Source organism: Abramis brama (assembly GCF_963993115.1).
Source record: "Abramis brama genome assembly, chromosome: 8".
In the NCBI taxonomy this organism is placed as follows: Eukaryota; Metazoa; Chordata; class Actinopteri; order Cypriniformes; family Leuciscidae; genus Abramis; species Abramis brama.
In genome coordinates this window covers 27,702,489-27,719,607 of record NC_139970.1, presented here as the reverse complement: position 1 = coordinate 27,719,607, position 17,119 = coordinate 27,702,489, and the positions used below count along the sequence as shown (strand labels likewise).

Genomic DNA, 17,119 nt, shown 5'->3' with positions numbered 1-17,119 from the left:
CGGTGGGCAAGGGGCGCACAAAGCCGTATGAAACTGTGGCCTTCATGTTTTCTCTACATAAGCCAAGACGTTCCACTTCTAATGATTTCATGTAATAACTGGAGACCACTGCGCTTTTCCGAACCCCGACAAACTCCCACACACCCCACCCCCACATTTTGTTTTCCCATCCTTCTTGGCAGAGCTTCATGGAAACGAGCGTCTTTGTAAGTCCGCAAAAAAACTGAAAAAGAAACGCAAGAAAGGGCCCAAAAGTAAATGAAAGCATAACAATACAGTGTCCCTGTGAGATTCCTGCCATGTTCTAACCACCAGGCCCCATTAAAAAGAGCCTGGGCTCCAAGAGAACATGGCAGCATATTGATAGCATATGAATGAGTCATACGAGGACAACTACATCTCTCTCTCTCTCTCTTATCCATTCCTCCGGTCTTCCTTTAAGATCATAGATCAGGGCAATGTTACACAAACTCGGAGTGAAAAGATGAGTATTCTACCTGTCACTTCAGCCAGGACCGCCTTCTCATCATATGAGGAGAAACACAAGTGATATAATCACACAAGTGTACTGTATAACCACAAACAGTAGTACACACTTTCCCCTTGGTAATGGTGACAGCGTGCCACAACATGAGCTGGTGTGAAAAAAAAGACTAAAATAAATAAACTCGCATCGAACAGCAAGCAAAGAAAATAAAAGCCTCTTCATGTACACTCCATCCCTAACAAATCATCTACAAACCTATTTAAGGACCTTCCCTTGTGTTAGAAAATAAATTACTTTAAAATCATAGTATATTATTGTTGTTATTTATTTATATTATTATTATTAGATACTAACAATGGCATTTGACGAATAAGAACTAACAAAAATAAGGTAATAGATATTACTAGTCAGTGGGGTTAAGCAAAGAATTAGAGAGCTGACCTGTTGACCTAGAAGGTTTAATCAATATTCCCGTAATTGAACGAAAATAATACAAAAATAAATACATATTTAATACATATGAAGAAATAAATTCTTCCTAATTTGGTGACAGCCATGCTCAAACTGCACTGTGACCACTAAATTTTGCTCAAGTCAGAACTTGAGGGTTCTCATTAAAGTGCCATTTCCATTTTCCATTTCCTAAATCCTTTTGCTGGTTTCAGAAGAGGCTGTGATGGTTCTGTGCATTTCATTTGCAGTGAGTTTCTGCTCTGAACTCTGTTCCTGTTACAGCGATGATCTCAGAAATGACAGAGAACGCTACAAGTGTTCTTACCTTCACTTCCAAGAATCTAATTGAGAGACCATTATCTGATAACGTTCAAAGGTCTGAATACCATAACTAAGCTGACCTTAAACAGACGAGTATTTATACCTGACGCTGTATCAGATCAATTCACTTTAGTGATTCCCCTGTCAGATATTAATATATCTACCAATGTAGCCATATAATATGAATGGCAGCTTTCCAAGCTCTGTGCTGCTGGGAAGGGGGGGTTAAGAAGACCGCACAAGTCTTAATTCCATTTGTTTTGCCATCGAATTCGGCCGGCATTAAATTTGCTTCCCTAGAACACCATCAGTGAGAAAACAGCAACAGGCCAATGAAATGGTTTAATGTGCACTGAGTTTTATAGAGGTTGCTATTAACTTTTTATATGTGGGGTGACATTTTGTGCAGAAACGGCATGTTATAGGCTTTATGGCGTCATTAGGGCCTGACCTCAGGTCGGCCCGGGGTAGATGGCAAATTCAAATGACGATGCAGGATAAGGTGCAAACAAGTCAATCACATTCATCTTCTCCTTACAAGTATTCACTTTCAGATGAACAAAAAGGCAAATCATATATGATAATGTAGACTCAAAATATCATACGGCACACAAAAGTGTCTCACTGACTCCTTAAAATATGAAATACATTACACATGGAGGTAGGATATTAGGACTATTTTTCTATGAGCTATGAAGGAAGCACCCCTATTAATGAGGAGTAATGCGACTAATCTCGATTGCGTGCGAGAAGACGACAGCGTGATTATATTTGAGCCTTTAATTCGAATCCTCCGTCCGGCGCACCTGAAAAATCGATGCATCTGATATAATAACGCCTGAAAGTCTGCAGCTTTATTAAGAGAATGTCTGATAATAAAGGAGGAATCCTTCAATAACTCCTGCAATAAAAGTCAGGCCTCTTTTAATAACACATATGTTGGCAGGCCTGAAGTGGGCCGTGTGATTGTGGCATTGCTGTGATGTGAAAGCAGACACTTATATCTTTATGGAAAATCTGACAGGCCATTGTTAGTTTGCCCAGATTTTACATTTTGCAAACACATATAAATAGCTAGTTACCATGCCCCCTTAATTATGCAGCGGGTTCCCGGCTGCAACGCACAGCCAGATCTCCGACGCAAGGAAAATAAAAGAACCATATTTAGATTCAACCACAGTCCTGGGGAAGCCTTGCATCAACCTTTACTGAGCCTCGGGGGACTTTGTCACAACCTGGCAACCTCAGGTGGAGCAAGAGCCCACAACGTTTCAAGCCGCAACTTGGCTGCCGCTCTGTCGGAGTGGGAACCAAAGACTCCAGAATTCCAGGCTGGAGTCCTCCGGCACAAAGGATAAAAATGGATATGAACTGAAATATGAGGTGGGCCCGCCTTTGCGCGACACGAAAGCGGTTTCAGGTTTTTTGATTGTTTATTTTTACTTTGTTCTTTTTTTTTTCATTAACCACAAATATGAAGTTGCTTTTTTTTCCAGCATACGAGGACATTAAAATCACATATACATGTTTTTCTTAAATAATAGCAGAGAGGTTTTCTGGGTCATAAACTCTCTTTAACAATGAGGCTGGATTTTAAATCATGATGTATTTCTTGGGGGTCACGAATCATGACATGTGCTCCTCTGTTGACATCACGTCACTGTCTGCTCTCAGGAGGGACCTGAAACCGTCCCCCAGAGTGTCCCAAGAGAAAGCGCTGAGGTTCACCTAGGAAACACAGAGACAAAGAGAATACGAGGGAATGAGATGGAAAAAGCAGAGAACTGTGAAAGTCTTATGACAGATTTGGAATCCGATTGTTTAATGATTAGTGAAGTAGTGGTTCTCAAGTGGTTTCGTTTCAGGATGTAGATTTTAATAATTTCATCGTTTTAAATTCGACATTTTTTATTGTACATTTATTTTTATTAAATGTGTATATCAAGTCAATAATTCAATAACTCAAATTGTGGATGACAAACAAGGTGTAAATGATGTCAAACCATATTTAATGTAGCCTGTTTTGTTTTTTCTTTTATCTTGCATTAAAAATTATACAAGTGGCAAATCCACCTCAAAATACAGTGGATGCATGACCTTTGACCTCAAAAACAAAAGAAACAGGAAGCATTTTCTTTCCCTGTGAAAATATGACTAACTCTCTTTTCCTAACTGTGCATGATTAAATGTTTTTATTATATTGCATGTGTTTTTTTGCATGCAGCATTGCTTTTTTTTCTCCACAGTACTTGATAACAGACTTGCGATCCACAATTTAATGACTTGACATGACTGATTTGTTGTATACCTTAACGGGATTTAGAGCAACAAAAAACAAAAATATAAATAGTTATAAAAAGTTATAAATATGATTCCTGCAAGACGCACGACTTGCATTGATAACTGATCATGTATTAGCCTTGAATCACAGTGTTTTAAGACTAAAAAGCACTAAAAATTCTCTGTAGACGTCTTTGTGGTTGATTTGATTTCCAGTGAAATGAACATTATTTACCTCAATAACATGTTGTCTGACTAATTGTGGACGCTTGCAGAAGTCTTGTAGTCTTTTGCACAGCTGTTCAGGTGTTGAATACAGATATGTTGCTACAAGAGGAAAATACATATTTGATAAGTAAGAAACCTCAAAGAGCAGATGAGATCGCAGGCACTTTAAGCATTAAAAATTCAGCTGACACCATGCTGTGTGTGATGCTGTACATTATTGAACTGTGGTTATATTTATTTATTTATATAAAAATGCCAGAATGGTTTATGGCAAATTCTTCGATTGTGCTTTAAGATGAATAAGTCATTATACACATAAGTTGAACATAGCCGCTTTGCCTGTGACAATAAATCTGCTTTTGCATTTGAAATTGAGCTAGTTTTCTCATCACTGGCAAATCATAAAAATGAGAGAAGAATTTTACCAGGGAATATTTCAGGATAGACCAAAGCCTTCGGACACAGGGGATAACAACCACAATGGACCGCTTCTAACCTGAAAGAGAAGATTTATGTCATATAAGGTTCAATCAGTGCTGTATTGACCAAATCTATTCAAATGACTCCATTTCCCCAATTAGAAATTTCTGAAACAGTGCCCATAAAAGTTCAGCACAATGAGGCTGATGACAAACCAAAACAGCTGCCAATACTCAACAAAGCCATCATAACTAGAGGGATCATTATTTTTCCAACTGACCGACTGACAGATGGAGCGGCACCCTGGACTACACCTTGATCAGTTTCAACCGTTATACACAGCAGATCAAAGCATTTTCAAATCATTCTTCTACTTCAAATACCTAATGAACTAATGCTACCTCATAACTATGGCATAGTTTTGCACACTATCTCATGCTTTTAGTTCATCAAATAGTTCAATCTAGGGCAAACTTTGCTCCCAACTGATTCAACTCATTTGAACCCCTATTGCTGGCAGTGGAAATGACCGGCTGTTTAAATATTTTGTAGAATGAATATTAATATTTAATGAGTCTATCCATCTATCCCTTCACCATCAGATCCTCATCTCATTTCCCATGCTAAAACCATGCATATTTTAATATCCGATTAGCCCTCTGCCATTCACGGCAGAAAATTCAAGATTCTGATTGAGCAATGGGACAAATCTCCTCCTTTGTGAAACGTCTCAGAGTCACAAAGTTGTGTTTCAAAGTGGTTTGTATCATTACATATTTAATGGTCACTCATACACCGCTAACAGCAAACCTTCAGATTTGTGACATAAGAAAACAAAGCATAATTATTATTTATTTATTGCAGTTTCAGGAATAATGGATCGAGCAGTTTTGGTGGGTTCATATATTCGCACCAAAGCAATGAAACGTGCATTTTTATTTACATCTCTTTATCCCAACGCATTACATCGCCTAGCTGTAATTTCTCTACAAAGGAAAAGAAAAACAACAGCACAACAGTCACCGTCCTTGAGCAAACACCAGACAGTGAAGGTTTAGTGTAGTATTACCTACTCTGCAACGTCAACATCCCCTTCCCTGATCAAATTCACAGTGAACACAGTAAATCAAAGTTTCTCGGCTGGAGTCTATGACAGCCCGTCGTATGAAACTGATTAAGGTCAGTTCCATGTCAATGCAGTTAATGTGTGAGCGTGCAAATGCTTATCAGGCTTTTCATCTCAAATATAATTAGGCGATCATTCTGCTTGGCTGCCTTACTGTTTTTCTGGAGGGCACGGATGGGCGTCTGCTGACAATTAATCAGATTAGGCTAATTTCCACAATAACGAGGACAGAACACGGTGGAGAAAAGTCCCCTTGCGTGGCGTGGAGCTGACCAATGAGACGCAAGGACTGATCGGCGAAAGCATTTGAGCAGGTGATTCAAGTTCTGGGATCTTGCAGCCTTTTTCTCATGTCATTAGTCCTTTGTAGCAAAATTGATTTAGTAAGTGGATGTTGTTTCAACTTCAGGCCCTTTTATGTCCCAGGGGTTGATTTTTATTGAAACGAACAGATTTTTTTTTTTTATGGTCACGTTATACTTTTCAAATGTCTAATGTACATATTTCATTGCTTTACACTTTCCCCAGATTTTGTATCTTAAAATATTAAAATCTACCTAATTATTAAATGTAAGATTTTGCTAATCTAAACAAAGGGTGAATAAAAACCATGATACATTTCAGTATTTATTTTGTGAAAATTACACTTTTTTTTTATATAGCAACTTGTTGGGGCATAATTTCAACCAAACCCAAAACTTTTTCCCAAAGAAAGTTTTTTTTTTCTTCTAAATTTAGTTTAATTGTTGAGGATACAAATGTATCAAATGTGTCTCAGTAAAGAGTACGTTTGAGATGAAGTATGAGAAGTGATAAATATTACTGTCATTTTATTGTGCATCATTTCAAATCAAGATATTATTTTGTTAAATGATGCAATTATGAATTGTCCAAATATTATTTATGTGCATGTGCTTAGGATACATAACATACTAGCTATTAGCTTTAGACATTCACCTTAACAATACAAATTAGTGTCATTTTTACGTCATTTCAATTCTCCTGTGGTGTGCTCATAGTTAAAGAAACACCCGAGCATGAATTACCCATATTCAGCTCAATTCAAAAGGGATGTTTTTGGGAAGTTAAACATTATTAAGAAAAGCCGACAGCAGGTGTTTGATCAGTGTTTGAACACACACATCGCCTGAGGACATAAACTTAAAACGCACACAGCTGAGGAGTCTCCTTATTCCTCCTCTCCGCTGGACTTTGATCTAATGAAATCGAGAACAACCTCAGCCGTATGTAGTAAGAGTCCCAGAGGGAACGCGAGTCTAAACCGTTACCTCGCAAAGCAAAGGATGTTTCCATCCAATCGATATCACAGCACAGAAAATGCATCAATGCTGTCATCTAATAAGATGTATACATTTAGCGTAGAGAACAAGGATGACCGAGTCCCCTGTGTGGAACGAGTAGCTAGCACACTTTGGATGCTGCTACCTTGGCTCTGGGCATTATCTAACAAACTCTTCAAAAGTCAAGCACAGGTGACTGAAGATATCGATCCAGGCGATACTGAACACATCAAGGCTGGTGCTTTCAAAGGTCGCTCCGAAGCACACGCAGTACCCTCCTGACTGCGAAACAACCCCAGAAGGAGAGGACGGGCCTCTGGGATCGAAAGCAACCTTTCAATTAAGCCATGAACTTTTCTGGGCCTGTTTGGGGTTTGGAGAATTACACGCTCAAGGTAATCTTCACATTTTGTGCTAAAATGCAGCATGATGGAGCGTTGATTTGGATTTTCGGTTACACATAACTTTGGCAGCTAAACAAATGGGGTATGCTATGAATTCTGTGGTAATTCACTAATATGAATGACTACATTGACTAAAACTGATACCTTTTCCTAAATTTCACAAAAGCAGCAAACAACACTTGTGCTAATCAACATAAATAAACCACTGTGGTGTCTTTCTGTTTGGAGAGAACATATTTCTGTGACAGACAGCAGATGAAACTCACATTGCTACTCCGAAAAACTCGTGCTTGGCTGTGGAAACGACGACATCTGCTTGGCACAGCACTTTGAGGTAATCTTCCTTACTGGGCATGAAACCCCAGTGCTGGATGTGGTCAACCAACTGTTCTTTGGCTTCTGAAAAGATGTCTATAGTGGGAAGGAACGGAGAAAGGGACAGAGGCCTCAATATCGACGTGTAGTAATTAGCGGAGAGAGGGATGTTTAAAGTTTTGGTCATATTTTGCGAGGAGATAAAATAAGCAAGGCCATCATAAATTTGGACGTAAAATGGAGAAGGGCACAAATAATCAATAATGTGATCCTATTAGCAAAATCAAAATAGATTAAAACCGTTTCAGTGTGATTGCCTTCCGAGCAATCGTAAACATAATTTCATAACATGAGCAACCTTTACGATCTGTTTATTTCTTTTGGTCCCGTGGCTGTTTATGCCACTATAAAACTTTGCATCTCAATATAAGAGATTGTGTTTCCTGTAAGTCTCGCTTTGGCAGCGCTAGAGTGTGCGGGCACATAAATGAAATGAACACGACACCATAAATACTTAAGACTGTCCGAAAGATATTAAAACATAATTGTCGACTAATGAGGAGTGTATTTTGCCAATGAAAACATTGACTGTGTGTGATAAACAGACAATCTTTGAACCTAAAGCGATGCACTTAACAAATTTGTTTCAAAGTTAAACATGTAATTACATTTGTGCATGACATCAGAGACGTCAAACAACTAAATCATTCCAAGAAAGAAAGAAAGAAAGAAAGAAAGACAGACAATTTTGGTGAAGAAAAAAATGATATGCTACTAACTGGAACATTTTGTCTAAAATAACTGTTATCACACCATAAATGCTTGCGGTAATTATATCCCCATCCCTAATCCATACAGCACATGATGTACCTGGAACGTCAGTGAAGGTCTCTCCCAGGACAGAAACTTCAAAGCTCAGCTGTCGTTCTTTGAGTTTCAGTAAGGTCTGGAAGAACAGCTGTGGGTCTTTGTCATGTTCCCTTTAGCCAGAAAGACAAAACACTGATTATTTCACAGTTTGGAAACAATAACATAAATACACATTAATTAATAGCAGGAAAGTAACAAAAAATATTACCAAAAAGGAATTAAAAAATAAAGTGTAGAAAATTAAAATCAGTGCCCATCATATTAACATTAACATATAGCATATTTTATTTCATCATATTTATATTATATTATGCATTAAACGAGGAACATCACCAACCACACAAGTACAAGACATTTGATCGATTTAATGGACCCTTGCTGAATTGCATACACACACACAAGAGAGAGAGAAAAAAGTTGTTTATTAACAGTTGTTAGTATTATTAGTATTTTTAACTAATAATAATATTAATCTTTAACAATTATTATTAGCATCTTTAACTAATCTTTATTTTTGTAACTACAAAATATCCATGCAAAATTTGTGACCATTTCTGCTTTTCATTATTTTTTAAAGACCAACTTTTCTGTTTACATATGCTCTGATGTTATTGTTGAAATAATAAAAAACATACGGAGAAAAGGTAAAATCTGTGATAAAAAAACCCTGAAAAATGTCAGTGTTTGACATTTTTAATTTTGATTTCGCAGAAATGTGTAAACAAATGGAAATGCTAATACAATTATTTACATTTTAGGGTGCGTGGTATAAGTTCTCAAAGTTCCTCTTGGAATCACAGCTCGTATACCTTAATTACACATCTGAAGCTGAGGCCACATGTTCTGTCACTGTGATCCAGCCAGGACGCTGATTGCTGGTGTGCTTCCATTAAAGTTCTGAACTCAGCCAAGAGATCTGGTGAGCAGCTTCACAGCGATCACTGGCAACGCTTCATTACCTCAAAAATAGTTCACTCTGAAGTCTAAAGTGTGCCTTTAAATCCAAGTCACACTTTACAGGTTCTGAGAAGATTAAATGAGGAGTACTTCAAAGAATATGTTTTATTAAATTCTATTTCAATTTTATTTTGCACTGCAAGAAAAAACACAAAAATAAAAATATATATTTTTTTTTAATTAAAATAAAATAAAATAAAACAATTTTCTGTATATCTTTGAGCTGGATGATTACTCTTTCCAAAAAAAACTAAAAATCAATTGCTTTAAACAATTCTGTTATCAAATGGCCGTAATGGTGTAATTCTTCTTTCTCACGTAATTACTTCCGAAGTGCATTTCGGACCGCTCCACTGCGAGCCCCTGTTTTATTCTGCAATCAAAAAAAACGAATGTGGCTAACCAACAGAAAGCACATCTGATGAAGAAGCTTCCCTCCGAATACAACGACCCTCGGTGTACTGGTTTGAAATCCTTCTCTCTGGCCTAAACTGCGCGCCTGAAGTCCTTTCAAAACCCTGACAGTAAAATGGTGATCCATGCGGCTCATCCTCTTGATAAAGCAGAGGTACGTTACCGAACAACGGCCTTACAGAGCTCATACACGTCGCACAAAAGAGGCTTTGACAAATCTCTGAGCTCGTCAGCACTGTCGTTCGGTATACTATCTGAGAAAGAGCTCTCTTCACAAAAATGACGACGTTGAAGGTCAGAAACAATTACCGGGGCAGAAGCGCTTTGACAAAAGACACCTCCCACTTGGGTGGAATCTCCTTAGATGAGGTATTAGTGAGGGCTTATTTCCTCTCATTTCCGGTTCTTTTATGTTGCCTTTTCCCTCTTGGCTTGACGTTGATTCCCTCATTAATTTTGCAGCCTCTTTGATTCGCTACATTGTGGATGTGATTGCTACCTCCTCCGGACTAAGACTGGTTGACCTGCGGGGAGGTGACATGGCGACTGCAGGGATGCCTATTACCCGGCCTGTCAGTCTAGTAACTAAAACAGCCTTCATGAGGACCATGATGCCTTATTTCCTACTGACAGCATAGCGGAGGGTTAATTAATATGTCAGTTATGTTATGCAGGGATTGCTGGGGCTCAACGTGCCTCTCGCACTAAAACTGGAAGAGTGGAGACCCGCACAAACACAAGTTCACTAAAATGCACTTGCGGCTGCTGCTGGCCTGTGACGTCTGGTCTGGGCAGATTAATAAACGTACATCACAAGCATATTAGCGATTAATTATAAGAAACTTTCTACAAGCTACACTTAAGGGACATTTTAAATGCAAGATGTTTATGATAGGTGCCAAACATGGATGACCCAAATAAAGTTTGAGGTGGAGATTATACTGCAAGTATGGACAAATGAACACTGCAAAAATCAATCACGATTACTCTTACTTTCTAAGCGGTATTCATAATAAATACTTGTATTTATTATTATAAAATATTTATTATACATATTGTATATTTTGATATTATTATAAAATTCCATTAAATAATTTATTAAATAAATGTAATAAAACTGCACACACACATTGGGTTTTCATGTTTTATAGGGGCTTTCCATAGACAATGGCTTTTATACTGTACAAACTGTATATTCCATCCCACTAACCCTACCCCTAAACCTACCCATCACAGAAAACTTTCAACTTTTAATTTGATTTATAAGCTGTCATGGGGACCAAAAAATGTCCCCACAAGAACAAGGATTTCGAATATTGTCATCTTTGTTGGGACATTTTGTCCCTTTAACGTAGGGTTTACCAGGACCACACGCACGCACGCACACCACACACACAGAAATATATTGTTTGTAGCTTTTGATCAATTTAATGCACCCTTGCTAAATAATTTCCTTCAACAACAATAAAAAAATGTTACTGACCCCAAACTTTTAAACAGTAGTGTAAATGCCCACATATATTTGTGTGTGTGTGTGTGTGTGTGTGTGTGTGTGTGTGTGTTACTTCCCAATACTAAAATAGGGGGTTTTCTTGCCCTTTGACCTTAGAGTGCAATGATACAGAAACCAAATAAAACAAATACAAAAAAAGGGTTCTGCAGGGACCCGGCGAATCCTCATTAGCAGTCATCCGGTACCACTTAAAAGAATATGATCCTCTCATTTAGACAGCTATGATTAAATATTCCCCTTTAAGTCGCACCCATGAGGTGCATGTTTTAAAATTCAAACTCTATTTACTGCAAATGCATGACGTTAAAGGATTCAAATCAGAAGGAAGCGAAAGGGCTAATTAATGGGGCTCTTGAAAGCCCAGGATTCAGTTATCTGGGGATTGATTAGGGTCAGCTGAAAATAGCGGAGGCAAAGACTCCGGTGAAACAAGACAAAACAAACCATGACCGTGTCGATAGTTCTCACTGTTCCTCCGCAGGGAGGGGTTCACAGTGGGGTCCTAATAAGGGGGTAACTATACACGAATGGTTGTGGAAATGTATGTGCTGACGTCTTTGATAATATGTTTACTCTCAGTAAATGATTTCTTTTCCACTTCTCTACTATTACGTGACCCTGAATCATTTTAATTGTGTGCAGACATCAAAAGTCAAATATTTTCTGGAATTCTGCCTTCGCTCGCAAGTCGGCTTTAAATCCTTTGTGCCATTTTCAAAACTCCTTCCAAGCGCCATCCCTCTCTAATGGGGGTCTAGCAGGGCGCAGGAAGAATTGTGGAACCAGTCACGATCCATGCCAGCACAGTGTGGTGACGAGTCAGTGCCCGTGTCTTTTTTACTTGGTCATTAGTGCCCGCTGCACAGTCTGCGAAGAACAAGAGATACACAAATATGTCTGGATTTCAAGACAGGCCACAGAAGAAAAAGAAAAAACATTGCGTAATTGCCAGCAGAGAATGATCGCCTGAAATACAAAGGTCCAGCAGAGGGAAAGCCCATGCAAGCCCATGTGTCTGATGGTGTACTTTAGTAAATGTCTTCTTCACTGCAGTTTTGAACATGTGCCTGTTGGTCACCGTGAAAAACAAGGTTACCCTCTTAGGTAAATGGGCTTTTCAGAAGCAAATTTAAGCCCTCATCACATGCACCTGCAAACAGCTGCCCTCTCTGACCATACGCCCCAGTCAGCGCCTGCAATAAGACAGTCCTGTAATCCAACGGATGAAGACCTATCCAGGCCACATGGAGATTAACAATCTGCAACCAGTGATGATGACAAAAAGAGAGGCTGGAAAAAAGGATGAAATGGGACACACTGTCAAAGATAATCCAAGCCCCTTCTTATTTTCCAGCAGCTCTCGCCCTGTGTAAATCCCAATTTAACTCGGACCAAAGCCAACGTTTACGAGGCATGGATGTTAACAGCGCTAATCCATCTGTGTTTTGCTCAGTTTTGAAGAGATTACACAATGGACGCTTTTGTTACTGATACAAGAGTAGGTGAATGACAGATACATAACACAAACAAACATTGCAAAATCCCCGTGCCAGCATCAAACTTCGACACCGGTGGTCTTTTCGGTTGTTAATCTGATTTATGGGTGTTTTTTGGTAAGGAAACATATCATCACTGCCAAGAGATGAGCAAAGAGTCATGGGAGAAATATGTGGCTTGAGCAACAGTTTCTTTTTTTTCTTCCTTTTTTTTTCTCAGCCCATGGCAAATGAGGTAGAGATACAATGCTGTTTGACTTCCACTCATGCCAAGAAGAGGTCTAAAATATGGGGAGTGGAAGATATTTAAACTTCAACAAAAACCACAAAGCAATCCTGCGGGCAATAAAATATTTTCTCATCCCTCCCCCATCAGTCCCTGTGAACACAACTCAATGGCACAGACGTTCCCTTCTGTTGTCGTTTCTGCAATTGAGAATCTGTTCATACAAACTATAAAAAACAAAATTGAAAGGAATCAACCACCGATGGCACTGATAATATTCTAATGCCAAGACTGATCTTGAGAAACAATGAGATGACGCTGAAATATATTACACAACCATCGAGGGGGTCGAACTGCTTAGAACCAGTGGGCTATCTATGCATGTTGTACCAAAACAAGCATGTTATCCATTTTCCATGCCTCTGCCGTACTGTCAAACAATTCCCTGGACAATCCAAAGCAAATAACTCACAGAATGGTAGTTGTATTCAGGTTAATGTTCGAGGCACTTTTATGTCGCACGTGTTTGAAGTCGATCAATTTGAAAATGATCAACAATCTTCTAGAATTTTTCAACTCTGCAGTTTCCACAATTGTATGAAATAAGGGTGTCAGCACTTTCATGTACCATGGGTTGATTTTTATGACAACAGGATTTTTTTGTTTTTAAACGAATGCCATGCTGTAGTTATTTATTTGATCTACTTATCAGATGCCTTACGCCTAACATTTTATTGTTGTACCCTTGCCTCAAACAAAGAGATTACAAACAAAGAGATAAATAATTATAAACTATTCCTATATTTATAGTGTGAAAATGCATTTTATCAAATTCACAAAAGTCTAAAATATATACTAATTGTGTGTATTTAAGTATACAACAAATGCTAGATATGAAATTAGCCCTAGAAAGACTAATATTCATCCATTAAGTTGTTTAAATTGTCATTTAACCACATAACATTATCAAACACAAATGATGTAAGAGGGTTTGTTTTACTAAATTATATATATATATTTTGCATGCAAGTTCACAATATAAGAAGTGCCCAAAGTTGAAGAAACATTTTTACAATGCATTGTCATTATAATTAAAAAAAGAATCAGTCAGTTAATGTTAAAAAGTGATACATTTAATGTATTTTGTTAAATCCACATTTCTATAAATAAATGCATGTTAAATAAGCTCTTGATGAATAAATCTTTCTAATGTTTTCATGAACGTCTTACCAGCGATGTGGCCAGACTATGTGGAGTGGCCGAAGTTTCCCTCTCTCACCATCATCATACGTACGGGACACTGGCTGATTGTCCAACGTCTCCTGGTGGGGTGTGACACTCGTGGGCTTCAAGGACTGCTGTGGCCCCGCCACATTGAGAATCTTCTCAGGTAGCTCAGAGTCTATCGTGAGGTCTGGACAGCTGCTGGAGTTTATTATAAGGTCATTAGTTAGGCCCCCATCATTTACTCAAGAAATAACCAGTCTTAGCCATTTTAATGCACAAACAGCCTTCAGTGCTACAGAGTGTTACCTTGGACCTGAGGTTTGAACGTGGCTTTGAGCAGCATGAGCGTGGATATCATCACACCGCACTGAATGCCTGAGACGTTTGTGAGCAGGGAGGAATCTGAGGACGAAAGAGGAAAAGCCTTATAAAACAACATAAGAGAAACTATGGAAAAACTATTTAAAAAAAGAAGAAAAAACACACTACGACTGTAAACACATTCCTGATTCAAACATGTTTTTCTCAAACGTTCACTGATTTCTATAATGAAAAACAACATAAGGAGCAAATAATTCATATGCTACACCAGTCAGAACATTACATGTTTGAGCAAAATAAACAAAGAAGGTAACTAAAACCACATTTTAAAAAAGAAAAAAAGGGCCCTCATGTGGCATTTCTCTCTCCCCGGCCTTAAAATATGTCGAGCACACAGCCGGACTGATGTATTCTGCAACCACGATGATTATTACAAGTCAAAGAAGTTAAAACAAGTCACATTTTCACGTAATTCTCTGCCAAAAGCAATCCATAAAACGCAGAAAGCACTTTCTCCATTCTCTGCGACTGCACAGCCCATGCGCTGCCTCCATGGCACCGCGAGTCCTAATTGTAGGTTGTGTGATGGACGCGAGCCAATTAGCTGCTTGAGAGCGAGATTCCCCCATGCTTACTGACGATCTATTATTTTTTGCAGTGGAGCAAAACCGAAGGCAATGTAAAAATCCAAAAAGAAACAACCTTGTACCGCTTTATGAAATGACAGATATATGACACTATTCCTTTAGTCCAGATTGAGTCCAAAACAAGTCAAAAACATTTACAAAAGCCATTCAAGATATTCATGATGCAACATCATTTTCCAAAGATTAATGAGTAAGATCACTAACAGCAAACACTTGGCTGCTGATGAAAGCATCCATTACAGTTACAGTAGAGTATTTAACATTGTCACTCTGCAACAAGAAAATAATATAAAAAATATCAAATGAAATCAAATAATAAAAATAATGCAATAGTACAGTTCATTAAACTGGCTTGAATAAAGAGGATGTCTTAAGTGGCACTTATATATGTATTTTAGTGAGCCAAAGTCTCTGTGGTGGAGGGAAGCAATACAACATGACAAACTACTAACCGATTTAGCACGACTTCCCACAATATGTTTATAATATATGTGGATTCTTCCAAGTGCTGGAGAACTCATCAACTTCAAAACAAAAGGGGCTGTAAAGGCAGTCGAGTATAAAGAGAGTTTCTCTCTGAGTTACGTACAGATTGCTGCCTCGACTCACCACAATGTTGGGTGTATTTCTCCCGCCCACTTTTTCCAAGTTAGTTGTGTACCGGTCATAAATAATTATACGAGAAGAGAAAGCAGCACTTTATTTCCCTTTTCTCATTGGTTCTTTGTCTTCTCAACTGTGTTGAAAGCGTTTCCAGGTACAGGACACAATCGTGTATATGTTTGTGCATTTTGACCGTACTTTCTTCTAGATGAAATCAAGTTCTGGAAGCGTGAGTCAAATACAGATAGGCAAATTGTGGTCTGAATGGAAGAACCTTCAAAGAAAGCTGTTAAAGCCACAGCATAAATGTCCACAGAGCATTCGCTATTCGCTCTTTTGAAGTTGTCGTTTCAGATGCAATGCTCTAATCCCCTTTCCATCTCAGTAAATATGCATTCAGCAGCGATCAATGGCCATCCAAATATGAAACGGTGTCATTATTATTCTCTCAACGTCCCTGAGAAAGACAGAGTATCAATGAGAGCAGTCACTCAACAGTTCACCTCCATTAGATTAGCCATTGATAAAAGTGCCAGGGAAGAGTTTCACAATGGATGAATTAACTAACAGATGTGGATAGGAGAGCCAGGCTACATAAAGCTGCACTAAAGAGATGACAAGAAGGTGGTTGTGGCAAGGTATGAGGGATGGAGCTGCTTTGCAAGCTGGGAGGAAAATTTCATTTCGAGGGCCATTTTGAAAATTACACGAGGAGGTTTTGACTAGGCAATAAAAACACAGCCGTGTCCACTGACAGGAGAGGGAGAATGCCACCAATTAGCTTATTTATAAATCAGGCGCAATTTCAGAGATGACTTTTACCTTGCATTTGATTAAATGTGAAAGGACGGTTGGGGAAAAGAGGGAGGAAAGAAAATCAAAGTCAAAAATCATTTCATCTAATTTCCTTTATTGGCAATAATCACAAGCGGTCTCTTTTTCCCAGGCTAATGAAAAATTCCATTGATCTTGAGGTTGGCCGTTGTGACGGCTTAGAAGCGGAGAGAGCTACGTGCAAACTTTCTCCGGCAGTTCGGGCAGTTCTTCTGGGTAGCTCAGGACAGCTAAAAGTAACTGGGTTCATTACAAGTTAAGCTCAATTGTAGCATAATGTTGATTAATACCAAAAATATATTTAACTCGCAAAATAAATAAAAAAAGAAAGCAAAAGTTATGATGATAATGAGGCGCTTACAATCGAAGTACACATGGCCCAAAGGGTATAAAAATCCAAATATTTTAGTTAAAGCACTTACATGTATGAACTGAATTGTAGAGACAATGACTTTCTTTTAGAGCTGTTGTATAGCCAAAACAATCTCTGTTCCATTCATTTCCTATTATCACTGTAAAGCTGCTTTGAAACAATCTGTATTGTAAAAAGCGCTATATAAATGAAGGTGACTTGAATTGACTTGACTTGTAGAGTTGTCTAAATGTTCACTTTTATTTGTTATTTGCTGATCAAGAAGCTCCAATTTAATGAAAAAATTATAGATTATATCAAATA

General features: G+C 38.3%; 1 protein-coding gene across 5 annotated transcripts in view; it reads right to left on the bottom strand.

Moving 5' to 3' along the window:
- Nucleotides 1-1,598: 1,598 nt before the first annotated feature.
- gtdc1 (glycosyltransferase-like domain containing 1) overlaps nt 1,599-17,119 on the bottom strand; it is a 41,500-nt gene continuing 25,979 nt past the window's right edge. For 3 of the 5 annotated variants that reach the window (XM_084122686.1, XM_084122688.1, XM_084122687.1), the window contains exons 5-11: nt 14,345-14,440; nt 14,042-14,236; nt 8,206-8,315; nt 7,287-7,431; nt 4,195-4,265; nt 3,777-3,868; nt 2,722-2,989 (exon numbers count right to left, since the gene is read on the bottom strand). In XM_084122686.1, coding sequence (XP_083978812.1) covers nt 2,888-2,989; nt 3,777-3,868; nt 4,195-4,265; nt 7,287-7,431; nt 8,206-8,315; nt 14,042-14,236; nt 14,345-14,440 — 811 coding nt within the window. In that variant the 3' untranslated portion in view covers nt 2,722-2,887. Of the gene's footprint in view, nt 2,990-3,776; nt 3,869-4,194; nt 4,266-7,286; nt 7,432-8,205; nt 8,316-14,041; nt 14,237-14,344; nt 14,441-17,119 lie in introns of all 5 variants that reach the window. The other 2 variants (XM_084122690.1, XM_084122689.1) reach the window with 1 other exon arrangement.